Here is a 14948-nt window from a genome sequence, read left to right as displayed (position 1 = left end):
TGGAGACTACAGGGTTGAAAATGTCAGCAGCTACGGGACAACAGACGTGTGTTTCATGTTCAAGGCACCAACTAAAGGGAAGGTTGTTTCTCAAAAGAGGGAAGAGGGCGACGAAACACCTGATAGCGTTGTTCATTATTGTTCCAATTATTGTTCAAACTGGAAGCTTTTTCTTGAGTTTTCTTGTCTCCGCTTTAACGAGTGAGCAGGGCCTCGCCCCGTTTCCTTTGTTCTGCAGCTTTGGATTTTAAAATGCTTTTAAATACCATTTTGTGACTCATGAAAGCAAAACCTCATCTTTCTTTTTAAAATGGTCGGCGACCAGATGTTGTCTCTTTTTATCGTTTGTCATGTTGTTCCGCCGTGTTTGGTTCTCCACTTTAAAGAGCTGGAAAATCCATGGCCGAGGTGAATTGTGAAAGCGTTCTTTCCAGTTTAATTGTGAAAATAATCATGTGTTTATTTGCTTCATTTCAAGTCTGCTTTCCTGCTGTTGTGATTATCAGCCCTGCGCAACCGTCTCACCAGTGTCTCGTTAAGTCTGGTGCCCACTAGTGGATGATAAACTGGTGCAGGACTGAGTCCAGAAACCAGTTGAACCCTTGTCTCAAAGTCGGTGGGTTTTCAGTTTAGTGCCTGAAATCAGATCTGTGGTTCACAACTGTTTTAATACGGCATCAAATCCGCCAGTAAAGAACCTCACCCCTGAATGGGGAAGTCTACGTTTGATACAAGTGGCAAGAGGCGGCCACGGGCGCCACTGGGGGCCTCAGTGGTCACGCCGCAAACAGCGGAGGCGCCAAGCTCGCTGTGGCGATGTTGAGGTCATGTGGCATGGCGTGGCTCCTGCGAGGCTAACGTTAGCTTTACACCTGTGCGGTGACGCTCGTGAGACCACACAGGTGGTGCTGGCTGGTGAAGATGAGCTTTTGTTCACCACAGAGCTGAATTCTGGCAATAATCCCAAAATCTGTGTCAACAATGCAGACGCTAACGTTCTGGCTAGCCTACAAAAACACATCATCCCCTTAATTATTCTGTGTGATGGTTGCAGCCAATCCAGTGAAGCAGCATGGGGTCACACCTGAAGTTGATCACACCTGGGCTTGAACACACCTGGGGTTGAACACACCTGGGCTTGATCACACCTGGGGTTGAACACACCTGGGGTTGAACACACCTGGGGTTGAACACACCTGGGCTTGATCACACCTGGGCTTGATCACACCTGGGCTTGATCACACCTGGGCTTGAACACACCTGGGCTTGATCACACCTGGGCTTGATCACACCTGTGTTTACCTGCATTACCATTAATGCTGCAAAGCACATCTCAGTCCAAATCTGAGGCTGGTTTGAATTCATTAGCAGCCAAAACCACCCGGTTGTTTGCAAGGCGATGTCACTGGATCTTTGGTGATCTGGTTTAAAATATTAAACGGGTTTGAATGTTTTAATTGAGCTGGTTTTTATTTTCTGTTCCGTTTTGGCTCCCCGACTGAACTGCTCTTCTTCTTTGTCCAGTCTTAACCTTCTCGTCAGGACTTCGGAGGCCAGTGCTTCCTGTCCAGCGACCTTACAAGACTTTCCTGTTTATTTACTTTAGTAACTTTAGTTTGGAATTTGATGTGAGTGTCGCCTCTTCTAAGATCGTTCAGGGCTAAAATTATTGTAAGGGGGGGGGGGGTAAACCATCTGATTCTACAAAACATCCAGGTGCTTCACACACACACACACACACACACACACACACACACACACACAGGCGAGTGTTATTATTGCCTAGTTTTTATTTTCTAAATGAATTTACGGCAAAAAACAAAACAAAACAAAGACTAACGCTGTTGGTGCTTATTTTCAAAAAACGTCCTGCATATTAATTCTAGCACACTTTTAGACAGGGAAGTATGACTGACATTTGCCTCACTCAAACTCTAACTCCAGTTTCCACGGCAACCAAACATGACATCAATTAAAAGTCAAACCCATACGGCGATCGGGCAGCGGCACAGATCGGAGGGGTCTCGTGGCAGTGTTAGCGAGCTGTACTTTGCTTTCTGTCAGGCTACGCGGAGTACGAGACGTCAAATATTCTACAATAAATGCTGGGACTTTTCTAGTCGGGAGGTGAATCCATGCAACCTGCACCCACGTTGACAAGACAAAATGTGGATACGGATCAGACATCATATTTGCAGGAGCCGTAAGGGTCCGGCTTCTCCCAGCTGTGTCATCGTGCCCCTCTAACGTCTGCTCCCAGTCTGGACCAGTACACAACCAACATGAACATCAACAGAGAGAGAAAGTAAGGCGTCCTGCCTCCGCTGCTGTGAACAGACTCCACGTCAGTCGCAGGCCTGCTGGGAACTTCCCATTCGGACCAAAATCTCAACAATCATGTGGTAGAGTTTCCTGTTCATGAGCTGTAAAAACCAAAGTCTCCTGTTCGGATGAAAAAAAATGTTTGTTTGTTTAAATGTACCAAAAATTAGGCTTAAAAAAACCCCAAACTGTCATGGAATCAGCGAAGTGACGGAGAAGCTGCTGTTCATCCACAGAGAGGCAGGAAAATAAAAGTGCACAGAGATGAAACCCAACCAAGTTTACAAGCCATTTAATCTTGAATTCAGTCATAATAACGTTTACAAAAGGAGTGGGAAAGCTCAACAGGCGGGTGAAGGAGTGCGTTTGTGTCGTTTAGCCTTGAGATTAGAACTGGCTCCCTCCTCAGGATCGACTGTGAATGACAGATGGTTCAGAGACACCAGAATAAATACAGAAATCCTCCAATAACGTGAAGACTAAATACAAGATTAACTGACTTGCGAAGGTGAATATTTGAAATCGTTTTGAGAGGAAGGCAGAAGGAGGGAAGGAGGTGAAAAAGAGGCAAGAAAAGAACCAGAGAGTGAAGATATACATGGAATGATCCACTGTATTAGTTGTATAGGGTGTTATTATTAAAGCACTACAGACTAGGAGTGTCGCCGCCCGCCACACTGGGCATCATTGTCTCTAATATGCAGCAGTGCGCTACGTTAACGTGTAATAAATCATCACAAACAAAAGTACCCCCCCCCCCCCAGCAGTTACATCTGCATAGCAAAAAAAAAAAAAAAAAAAAGGAAGAAAAAACAAATAAATAAAATAATAAACACGCACACACACGCGCACACACACACACACACACACACACAAAAAATCATAAGTGAGCGTTTCAAACCGTCTGTAACGCAAACCCCCGTTCGTTTACCCGCTGGCTACAGTTTAATTTTCCTCAAAAAAAAAAAAGATAATACAGAAGGAGTTTTGATTCAAGACTTGTTATCATTATTACTTTTTTTTTTTGTTTGTTTGTGTTTTTGTTTTTTTTTTTGAAAAAAATCTGTTTCTTGGTGAAGCGCACTTCCTACTTCCTCTTGGTCCGCTGGAGGCGTCTGATTGGCTGGTTAATCATCGTCATCGTCGACCACGGGGTCCGTGTCCCAGCATGTAATGTCAATCTCTGGACACACACACACACACACACACACACACACACACACACACACACAGGTGATGAGCTCATGAAACACACGTAGTATTTAGTAATAGTAGTAATTACAATGATTATGCTAATACAGAAGAGTCGTCCCTGGCGGGCGCCAACACCGTCACCGTTGTGGCTTCTCAGCTCTAGAGAGCTAATCTCAGCCACAATTTACGAACGAGAAGCGCGTGACGGGACCAAAACGTTCTGCACTCCTCATTGGGATCGTTACACCTGATCGCCATCAATGGAGAACAGAAGAAGAAGAGCAAGGCGGCCATCTTGGTTTCCGCTGCTAGCATCCCCTGTAGGTTTGAATTTATATTGCAGACACACAACAAGAGTGACATTTGTGAGTCTGGTCCGGACCAGTTGGTGGGCGGGACTGGAATTTTTCAGGGTCCCCAGAATGGTTCTCAACCTAAGCCACTTGTCCCGACGGCGATTCGTTAGTTAGTTTAAAAAGAACAAACCCCTGAAGCACACAGAGTGCCGGCTCATGAGGACACGCCCAGCTTGGTGTGCGAGGGACATTCAAAACAGGGACATGAGAGGAAACGACCTACACCGTCACGGCCACGAAGCCCCCACGTTGCTCTCTGCTGTCCCTGGCTACCAGATCGAGGCCAGCAGCTCACGTGTGACGGCGCTGAGCGAGAACGGCTGCTGGGGAGAGAGAGGTGAAGCCTTGAATCTCCATTTTTCTCACCTGGCGGCTTGTTATAAAAGACTGGAGCGGGTTTAGCTGAGCACTCCTCTGATTGGCCGAAATCCTCCTCCTGGGATTGGCTGAAATAGCCCTCGCTCGCCTACGGAAACACCAGGAGCAAATGAAAAAAACATGAATGGTTTGTACTGAGTAGAGCATCATCATCATCATCATCATCCTCAGCCTGACCTGGGTGCCTTCTTTCAGCAGCGTCTCTCCATTGGTCATCAGCAGCTGTCCATCATCAGTCTCCTGGCCCTCGCCAGACGCGTGCTGCAGTGCATGCTGGTAGCTGAGGGTCATCTGGTCGGAGCCCGTCACGTCCACCAAACTGGTGGGGTCGTCCTCGGTGGCGGGGCAGAAAGTCCCGTCCATCATCTCGTCAAAGCTGAGGAGGGGCTGAGGCCGACCGCTGGTGGCGGCGGCGGCGGCGGCAGTCGGCGGGACATCATCATGAAGGACGTCACCCATCAGGTCCACCAGGTTGGAAGACTGGGAGGTCTGGGGGAGCTTGTTGGGAGGGGTGGAACTGCTGTCCCACAGGTTGACCAGACTATCTGTCCCGGACTCCCACACAGAGAATCCGGCGGAGTTGCGGGCCTGGGGGGCGACGCTCTGCACAGGCTTGGTGGGTGTGGACTCCTGGACCGGCGATTTCTGCTCCTGCTTGGGCCCCGATTCTGGAGCAGAAAAAAAGGAAGACGGAGTCACCAGATGACCAGCTGAATCCGAGTCAGTGGCCTCAACTAGGTCAAAGGTTACAGCTAAAGCTGACTCCTGCTGCTACGGGTGTCCAGGGTCAACGTGTCGACTTCTTGGCTTCTTTTGAACTTTCTCTGAGGGAATCGGCTCTTCCTGTGATAGCGATGATGTCACACACAACTCTAACAATATGAGATTAATCAAAGGCAAAAACTGGGAATTCGTGCTGGTGGCTAACGAGAGGAACAGCTGGCAACCATATTCATCTGTGCTGATTTCCTGCAGGGAAGAAACACTCATTTATTGTTGCTGCGGATGGAGAGAACCCACTCAACGTCCCAGCAGGAGGCGCCACATCGACGAGTGACGAGTGGGGCAACAGTAGGGGGACAGGTGTGTTTGCTCTGGTGGTTTTCACTCTTACCCCACTTGTTTCTGCAGTCCTCCTCCTCCCTGTTGAAGTCCTCTTTGATGGGTGTGGTGACTATTTTAGGAATGGGCGACACCGCCGCCATGTTGCGCTCTGTGCTCGCTTCGTCATTGTCCCCTACAGGGGCAGAATGGCACAACAACAAGAGATCGGAAAAGGTACGGTGCAAAGGTCCATGCCAAATTCCTCCGACATCAACAACATGTACACTGAACCAGATGTGTTGAACCAACGCAGGCTGCTGCCTGACAGCGGCTTGTCTTTTTGTCGCGTCCTAGTACGCTACAGTTCCTGGAACTAGCATGCTAACGATTAGAACCTCCGAGGGATTCCAGCGGTGCTTGAAAAGAAGCACCGTGAAGCTGTCGGGGTTTTTCACTTCCTGTGTTGCTTCAACACATTCAACACGACACAGAACCACAGAAATCACATCACATCTGCAGTCACACAGTCAGAAAACAGCCATCACCAGACTGGTTCCAGACTTCTGGACCTCTGGACCCGCCCCCTTCTCACATAACCCACCTAGTACTGCAACTATGTAGTATCTGAATTTAGTACACGTGATAAAACACTTGGATGTTCACTAGATTAGTGAGACCTTCTGTGCATGAACCAGGATGTTTCTTCACCTACACGGAGGCCGACGGGCCGGTCGGTTCTAGAACAGGGGTCCACAAACTGGACCAGACGTCACTTAGGAGAGTAAACCATCCTGTGTGTTCGGTTTTGGTGGTCGACTCCAGCGTGATGTCAGAGTCGTCAGGGGACTTCATCACATACATGAACTCCACCCGTTCCGAGTCAGTTCCTAGTTTCAAACTACGTCAACAAGGAGAAACTCAAATTCTTGAACTAATCGCTGAGGCTGCTCACTGAGCTTGGGAGGAACCTGTCGGCAGCCCCCCGGTTGCATTAATGAATAAATGCAAGCTGTTCAAAATGCACCTCATCTTTAAGATGAGGGGTAGAAGAAGTTATCTTCTACGCACTGTATGCAGCATTGTTGCGCTTTCTCCCCAAAGGTCGGCGCCGCGTCGGCCCGGTTGGAACCTGTTCTGACATTTCACAAAGAAGTTGCAGCTTCAGGGGAAAAGTACGAGAAATGATACTGAATACGATTCCTGCTTCCTTCCAAGATAAAACACTCCATCACACACGAAAGCAGGGCTTCCCTGGTGAGATCATACGTGTGTGAAGAGCACCAACACTTACTTGTTGGCAGAATTAATAAAGTTGCTGATTTTCTGAAGGTTTGATGCACATGATGGAGGCTTACAAGAGCAGGGGCGTATTCCAGCACCCCAGACCTGGACCCACTCACTGGACTCCACCAGTCGTGACACACAGATCAGAGATCAACATTCATGGTTGGAGGGGATGTCCCGATCTCCAGCAGATACGTCCAGCACATCGTCGGTCTGTGCTGATTATTGGGATGAAGCTGCTGCTTCAGGTGTCGCTGATTTAAATCAACCGTGTCAAACACTCGATCGGGACATCCCCAGTTATTACACCCCCCCGGGGTTGAGGGTGAGCTGTAATTCACACACCACATCCAGGAAGTGAAGTCATCATCACAAACATCAACACGGGGTCACTTCCACAATGCAAATGGCGCAGTTCTATCAGGCGCTCATGCTTGTCGCAGCCATGTCCTGTTCAGAACCCAGCACATGAAGAGAAACTCTGACCGCAAACGAGACGTCTGACCCTCTAAAAATGACAAATCCCGTCCAGCTCAGCAGGGCCCTGCGTGGGTGGATTGTCCAATTCACAAGAGAAAAAACCTCCCGGGGGTCAAGTGCACCCAGAGGAGGTCAGGAGGGAGTTTCATCCCAAGACGAAGTGTCTGACTCATTACTGAGATTAATGTGTAACGTCACTCTCCCTCCAGAATAAAAGCGCCGACCGCCGCTGGTAGGGTGATCACGGCAAGCAGATTTGTCCAATTTCTCTTCATCGCTCCAAAAATTGCATCTCAGTTCCATAAAGGGGCTCATTTTTGAGACGGTTTGATTTCATTTTGAATAAATTTTCCCTTCCACTGCAGAGGTAGATCTTTTATAAAAAAGTTTTAAAAAAAACAACAACAACAACTCTCTTTTATCTCACCAAGCGAGCTCACGCGATGCTGATTCAGCTCTTTGCTGCCAGGTAAACTCTGCATTTCACACGAGACTGGCGCGGTTTTTGTCAGCTGTCGGAGGGAACTGGCTCCTCGTCCGCCCAACATCATGTCTGCCGTCACAGCCACGACTCACATGCAATAAAACTACACTGCAGGTCGTCTGCTGGATTTTTGCCCATCAACTACATTCACACTCTTATGAATCTCTGTTAAATTTGGCTGATCGAACCCTGATGTTTTTACTAGTTTTGAATGACTGGAAAACTCCTCTTGGTTGGTGCGTTGAGGGAGTGGCACAGAAAGAGTTTAAAAGCTGGAAACGACCAAAACAAATTATTTGGTGAGTGCTGGCAAACGCAGTGTACTCAACAGTGTCGTCGACAGGGACTCCAACACGCCACCAAAGGTTCTCAAATCATTGCCTTTTTCACCACTATGTGACTTTCTTTTAAGTGAGAAACTGAAAGTGTGCTCTTCCACTGGTCAAAACCACTGGATCCATGTAGTTAATGGGCTAAAACATCGAAAACCACAATGAATGATCAGCTGCAAACGTCCAGAGGCAAAGAGGAGTCATTGAGCAGTCAGACAGGCTTGACGGGGTGGCAGCGATGTCACAGGTACACATTCTCACAGAAAGACTCACAGGTTGGTCAGTCGGTCAGGATAAGGAGCAGCGGTGTGTGTTTGAGTGTGTGTGCAGGGAGGGGACGCGGTCCAGGGATCAGAAGCATGAGTTTTGAAGATGGGAAGAGGGAAGTGACAGAAAACGGTGAGATCCTGCAGTTAAACTGATCTGTTTACCTCCTGAGAGAATTAAAATGCCTTTTTAAAAATTTTAAAACCACAGAACGACAGAGCGAAAGAGGAACATTCACAAATTTAAAAAAAAAAAAAAAGGACAGCTTCTGATGAGCGGCTGACTGGACGACATGGAACGTCAAAGGACAGACGCAACATCGAGCACACAAACGGTTCCACGGAGAAGAGCGGTGAGCTGGGATGCTCGTGGTGGAGGGAGTGCAGGCGCTCAGGCTAGCGTGAGCGCTGACGAAAAAAAAAAAAACCCATCAAAAATTGTGGATGTTTTTATGTGTTTTTTTTTTAATCCCGTGACATCATCAGACATCAAATGTATAGTTCTTATTTCTAGAAAAGCCTCAGTAATTTAAAAGAGGAGGAAACGGTTACAAAAAATGAGTGAAACAGCGCATTTGTTGGGGACTATTTTATCGGCGGATTTGGTGGTCAGGTGTATTTCTGCCAGCAGGATGGAGTGAGAGGGACTGTACCAAAATAGAGTGTGTGTTCATGTTAATAAAGGCAAATCACCCAGCGTGAGACTGTCTATACACACATATGGGTTTTATTGACATACATATGAAGTACATATTTATCTTGTTACATAAATCACTTCAAATATGACAATTGGTTATTTTAAATGGTGAAATGTAGAAATGAGGGCAGATAAAAGTTGTTGTACAGCTTTAGGGACGCAGGGGCTGGGGGGGGGTGACAGGGTGAATACAGCAGGAGGTGCAGACATTTTTCTTTTTAAGGTTTGGTGCATAAAAGTATCAAAGTGAGTGAGTGAATGAGTGAGTGAGTGAAGCTGGAGTGAAACTGACTGAGACACGATGCTTCTGTAGTAAAAACAAATGTCCCAGGGGCTCTACGGCCTTTTTCCAGAGAGTTCTAGAGAGACTGCAGTGGATCCACACGCATTTATGAATACATGAATGTCACTGGGCGCATTCGGAACGAGCAGCCGTCTGAGAGGCGCCCGCGAGAGACCAGAGGCCTCGGGACTGTCGATCGGACTTTCTACAGAGACTGCATCCAGAAGGCATTCCATTAAAAAAAAAAAAAAATTCACATCGTGATTCATTTTCTTTTTTGTTGCCGAACAGCTGACGCTAGCTGGTGTGAGAAGCTAAACGTGCCGTTTTTAACCGCCGCGCATCTGGATGACCGCTGCGTCTACGCTGCGCTGTGATTTAACAGCAATAAACTGATTCACAAAAAAAAAAAAGAAAAGAAAAAACGAAAAGGAAAAAAAAGCGGGAATAACAACATCACGATGAAAATTTGAACAATGTACTTGTTCAGGTCTGTACACATGACAACAAGCGACAACTCTTAAAATGCTTGTTTTCTGAATGGAGTTTGGAACCAGAAAGATTTGGGAAGTTTGATACAGCATCAACTCGTATGAATTCATACAAATACACTCGGTATTTGGTCCATACAGGCAACAGGGCTTTGACCTTCCGCTTCCAACGCACCCAAAACATCTGATACTTCCTCCCTACTCCAGGATTCATGTTTGTCATGTTAGAGCAAACTGCTGGTGTCCTTCTGACTTTCCTCTTCTGCTGCTTATCGGTTATGGTCTGTACCTACCGGCTGCAGCGGCGGGCTGCGTCCGTGCGTGTGGCGGGGTGCGGAGGGGCGACACACCCCGGGGTGGGGGAGTCGAACAGGGGTTGCTGGGACTGTGCTGCTGCCTCAAGAATGGGCTGTCCAAGCGGCCTGGTGGTCGGGGTGACGCACAGCCACACACACCCAAACGTAAAGATACACACAGATGACAAAGACACGAAGCGACGCACCCAGATAGAGAGATGTAGGGACGATGGACGAGACAGCAGGACAAGACAAAACAAGAGAGGGAGGGAGAATAGAGGGAAGACAGGACAGGTCAGAGTCCAGATAAGAGAAATATAGCCCCAGAGGGAGCAGAGAGGATTGTGGGAATATTGTGGAAACCCATGAAGACGAAAGAGACACGTGGCAAGGTGCCACAAGTTACCAGAGTGAAGGAGTGAGTTAATAAGAAAGAGTTGAGTTCAGAAAGGATGAGCGTGTTAACACAAATATACGGGGTTGAATAAGAGTGGAGGTGGCAGAAAGAAAGGATGGGAAAAGAAATGAGAGAGAGAGAAAGAAGAACGAAAGAGAAGAGGGAGAAGTGGTTAGCGTAGCTTGAGAACACCGACTGTAGACAGCATGCAGTTAGGCAGAAATGAAAGGCTTTGTTGCTTTTCTATCCTCAGGTGTCTTCTGTCTCGCTTCCTTTGAAGCAGCAAACCAAGCTTCTGAATAACAACCCTAAAAAAAAAATCCTAATTTCTCGTCGGTGTTCAGAGCCTCTGAAGCGCGATGAACTCTTCCAGACATGTTAGGACATAAAAATACTCCACTTGGATCGTCGTCTGTGTCTGACACAGTTTTGGTGTGACACTATCAGGGAAGGGAATCTTGAAACAACATTTCCCTGCCACGGTCTGCGTCAGGCGGAGGCCTCGAACCTCCATATTTCATTCCTGTACTGACAAGAGCTTAAGATGAAGTCTCCACTGGCAGCCAGCTGGACATCCACTCAAGGCCATACTTCACCCAGAAAGTGTACTTTGCTATTTAAGTACTGAAAAATATGCGACTTGATTTCACAAAGATGTTTTTTCCCCTCCCGTTGAACTGCTTTGTGACCTCAGAGTGCATAGAGATCCAGCCACGTACGTTTAGCTCGACGCTAACGAGACTGACAGCTAATCACAATACAACGGCCCCAAAAATGTCAAGAAACGAGACACTCGGCGGTTCATGAACCGTCGTTTTTGCAGTTTTGTTGGGGTTTCTATTTGGTGGCTATGGGGCGTCATTAGCTTCAGGCTAAGCACGGGTAGCTGGCTCTTTCTGCACTCTGGGGTCACAAAGAAGTCAAGCAGGAGGGAATAAAAAAATCCTTTGTGAGCTCAAGACATCTATTTGTTAGTTCCTGACAGGCAAACACTTCAAGGGTTCAGCTGCTTCAACACAATGACCTTCTGCTGATGTTGTGGTTCCATCGGGCCGCATTCATGAAAGACTTTTATGCACTTCAGGACTTTTTTTTTTAAGCCTCAGTTCAGTCTTACAGAAAGAAACCAAGAGATGCACAACAGGTGTCAGGAGCCGACCGCTCAGGGTTTCACTGCGCAAGAAGAGAATTTTAAGAGGCGGAATCAAAGTGAAACTAAACGTGGAAAATGGATGTTTTATAAGTTAGCAATGACATCTTGCCCTCTGGGATGACGAACTTCAGTTTAAAGCAAACAAACAACATAGAATATTGTAAAGAAGTAGATTTAAATCAGATAACAACAGAAGCCTCCGTACAGGCACACACCAGGTACTGACACAGACGAGGGAAAGATTAGGAATCTGGGTTTTTTTTCCAGAGTTCTGCAATAAATGCATGGGGGGAATGGTTCAGGTCTGGTTCTGGAGCAGCAGCGGAGGAGGACAGCGTGTTGGGCGTGGCGCCTCCTCTCTGACTGAGCTCACACCCCAACTTCATAACCTGGAATGAACTTCTTGGCGAAGTACTACTCCCCTGTAAATAGAGGGGCGGTCCTACTGGGTTTATCTCTGCATATAGACAAAGGGGCGGGGCACCCACGGCGGAAAGCCCCCGGGCGGAAGGTGGGATTGGCCTTGTGACCTCCAATGACCAGCGTGTGTTTACAACGCGATTCTTCTGACTCGTATCGAACTTTGACTCCACATCGAGGGAATGGTTTTACCTCGTGTGCCAGGGCCGGCCCTGAGCGCACGGAACGGTAGTGGAGGCAGGTTGGTGTACTTCTGCCAGACAATGAGCCAAAAAGTTGGTGTTTTTTTTGTTTGTTTGTTTTTAAGGGTTTCAGCAGCTTTACAGAGGACAAGGAGGAGAGTGTGGGAGGGTTTACCAGTCCTGTGGATGGAGACGGGCGAGGTGTCGACGCTGATGGTCATGGCTCTCTCCTTCTGCTTGAAGAACTCTCGAGGGTTTCCTGACCGCTGAGCGATGATGGCCTTCGCTTCCTGGCAACACACACACACACACACACACACACACACACACACACACACACACACACACAAAAACAGACCTTGTCAGTCGTATTTGTGAGCAATAAATGATTGTTTTGCTTTGGAACGTGACACACTGGAACACCCAGCATGTGAAGCATGTGACATCTTTTTGTAGGTCAGAGGGTGGCGTCACTCCTGGTTTGATTGAATTGTAAAATCAGTTTATTTCCTTCTTTTTCAAACTTAATTACAACTTGACTAAAAAATGAATAGTTGATTTGTGTCTTGGGAATAATTCCGCGGCCACTCTGTGGCCCTGGCCCACACTTTGGGAATATTTTTCAGGTTATTTCACCTCCACTTCAGACTCCTTCTTGTCCAGGTTGAGGTCCTCGGCACTCTGCTCTGCTGCCTGGGGAGCAGAAGAAGACAGATTAAGATGCTAAAGACAAAACAAATGAGGCTACAAAGCTGTAATTTGAGATTGAACAGGAATCAAGGAAACCAGTCGCTCATACTGAGGAAGGGAACGAGGTCCCGTAGCTGCCAGCGAGAAAGGAGGAAAGTGCGTTTGTCATTATCGAAACACCTTTCCGTTGTGTTTTTTTTTTCAATTTCGCTGTCAAAACTGGGATGGCAGCTGAGGTGGCAGACACACACCGGGCTGACAGCTGCAATCCTGCCAGATCCGCCCCTGCACAAATATAGCTGGAGCGCTATTAGCTCGCGAGGACAGCCCTAATTACTGAGACACCTACTATGGTAGCCTGGTTCTGCAACCTCTCTTTGGCCTCTTCCTCCTCCTGGAGCTTCTTCCTGTAACACACACACACACACACACACACACACACACACACACACACACACACACACACACACACACACACAAAGAGGCGCACACATAAAATGAGCAACACTTTACACACAGGAGACCTGCAAGGATTTAAGTTTCTTTTTCAACTTTACAACTAAGTCATCTTCTGCCATTTTTCTCACTTTTTCGCCTCACTTGTGCGCCCGTTGCTCACCTGTGCTCTTCGATCTGCCTCTCCCGCTCGCGGTACCTCCTCTCTCGGTTCTCCTGCTCTTTCCTCTCCAGCTCCATTCGCTCCTCCTCGAAACGCTGCCGCTCCTCCGCTGCCTTCCTCCTCTCCTCCTCCTTCCTCAACTCCTCCTCGCGCTGGAAACGCAGAGATGTTGGGATTTGTCTGACTAACCACCCAGAGCCCAAATACGTTCCGTTTTTTTTACAAAAAGAAGAGATGATTATGAATACAAATGATTGCCAGTTACTTGTCTGATGAGCTCGTGTGCTGTGCTCGACTGTTTAGTTAGAATCTTCCCACAGTAACTCGAGGACTCAAAACTAATCCAGCATGTTAAAAATAGTTGTTTACTCAGTTCAGTCTTCGAGCCTCAGTTTCTCAATAATGAGACTTTTATTTAACCGGGTAAAATCAACATGAGAGCACATTCCCATTCAGAACCTCAGACATGTACCGACAGCCATGTTTCAATTCACATTTCAGTCAAAACCATCCAACCCACAGGGTACTGCACACTACAAATACTGAATATGACAAATGGAGTTTGTTCCGTTTGCACATATATACAGAATATTCAGAACATGCATCTCGATCCCGCCTGTTCACGGCCAGATCCCTTCATCCGCTAGCTTCACGCTAACAGGCTAACAAGCGACATTACTCATCTAACATCCCAAAAATACATTCAGAGTTTTATCAGTCCTGACAGATGCCAAAACCACGTATAGAAACAGTAAAACTCTCTGTACTCAGATCACCACGATGTGGTGAGTTTATCCAAACTTTTAACTGCTCGAGAGCTCAACTCTCTCAGGATACCAGTGGAACCAACACACTTCTGGTTCCCGCCTCAACCTTTCCAAACAAATATTACAATAATCTGCTTTTGTTTAGAAGGCAGGAAGAAGAGCGCCGACGATTCCGCCTTCGGTCGCTGCAAAATACATGTGGCCGCGTCCTCGAGCGTGAGCGGGCCGCCAGTAATAGCACGGCAATTATTTGTTGAGTAGGCAGGATGTGGCGCGTGTTTGAGTACATTAGTAGGCGATTCTGAACACAGTGTAAAAATAGACGCTTTAGTAACGTAGGAGACATCTGGTGTCCCACAGTTAAACCTTTGAAATGACAAATATTTGCATATTAAAGATTCTATATTTGTCGAGGAGGATTTCTAAAGAGTTCAAGAAAGCTGTCCTCTCCTCCTTCTGTCCTTCCCTCCGTCTCTATCTGCCTTCTTCCCTCCGTTTCTGCTGAACCTACCTTGGCCTGCTCCCAAAATTCCTCTCGATTGATTTTCTTCATCTCCACCTCTGCATTGGTCTTCTCGTACACTGTGCCCTGCAGCGGGAGACAAAGGGGGGAAAAGACAAGGTGAGAGGTGTGTTTTAACTGTTTGTGATCGTGAGTCAATAAGCCACAGACCAGATGTACTGCTGCTGCTAGTGTCTAAGCCGAGCGAGCTGCCTTCACAACCGCCCACCACCACGGAGCCGGCCTCTCTCACACCGCCTGTTCGAAGGCTCTCTGAGATGCGACCGACTTCTCAGCACCTTAATGCACAC

At 47.4% G+C, this 14948-nt stretch overlaps 1 protein-coding gene across 2 annotated transcripts in view; it reads right to left on the bottom strand.

Moving 5' to 3' along the window:
- Positions 1-3359: 3359 nt before the first annotated feature.
- dbn1 (drebrin 1) overlaps positions 3360-14948 on the bottom strand; it is an 87416-nt gene continuing 75827 nt past the window's right edge. For both annotated transcript variants that reach the window (XM_086227302.1, XM_086227301.1), the window contains exons 8-17: positions 14647-14724; positions 13369-13520; positions 13099-13156; positions 12696-12752; positions 12235-12349; positions 9905-10033; positions 5365-5487; positions 4428-4918; positions 4239-4338; positions 3360-3505 (exon numbers count right to left, since the gene is read on the bottom strand). In XM_086227302.1, the coding sequence (XP_086083428.1) occupies positions 3450-3505; positions 4239-4338; positions 4428-4918; positions 5365-5487; positions 9905-10033; positions 12235-12349; positions 12696-12752; positions 13099-13156; positions 13369-13520; positions 14647-14724 (1359 nt within the window). In that variant the 3' untranslated portion in view covers positions 3360-3449. The remainder of the gene's footprint in view (positions 3506-4238; positions 4339-4427; positions 4919-5364; positions 5488-9904; positions 10034-12234; positions 12350-12695; positions 12753-13098; positions 13157-13368; positions 13521-14646; positions 14725-14948) is intronic.

Source organism: Aulostomus chinensis, chromosome 15 (assembly GCF_037954235.1).
Source record: "Aulostomus chinensis isolate RoL2024-O1b breed Wild chromosome 15, RoL_Achi_v1.0, whole genome shotgun sequence".
Taxonomy (NCBI): Eukaryota; Metazoa; Chordata; class Actinopteri; order Syngnathiformes; family Aulostomidae; genus Aulostomus; species Aulostomus chinensis.
Note: the sequence above shows the minus strand (reverse complement) of the source record. Positions and strands in the feature narration are given on the sequence as shown.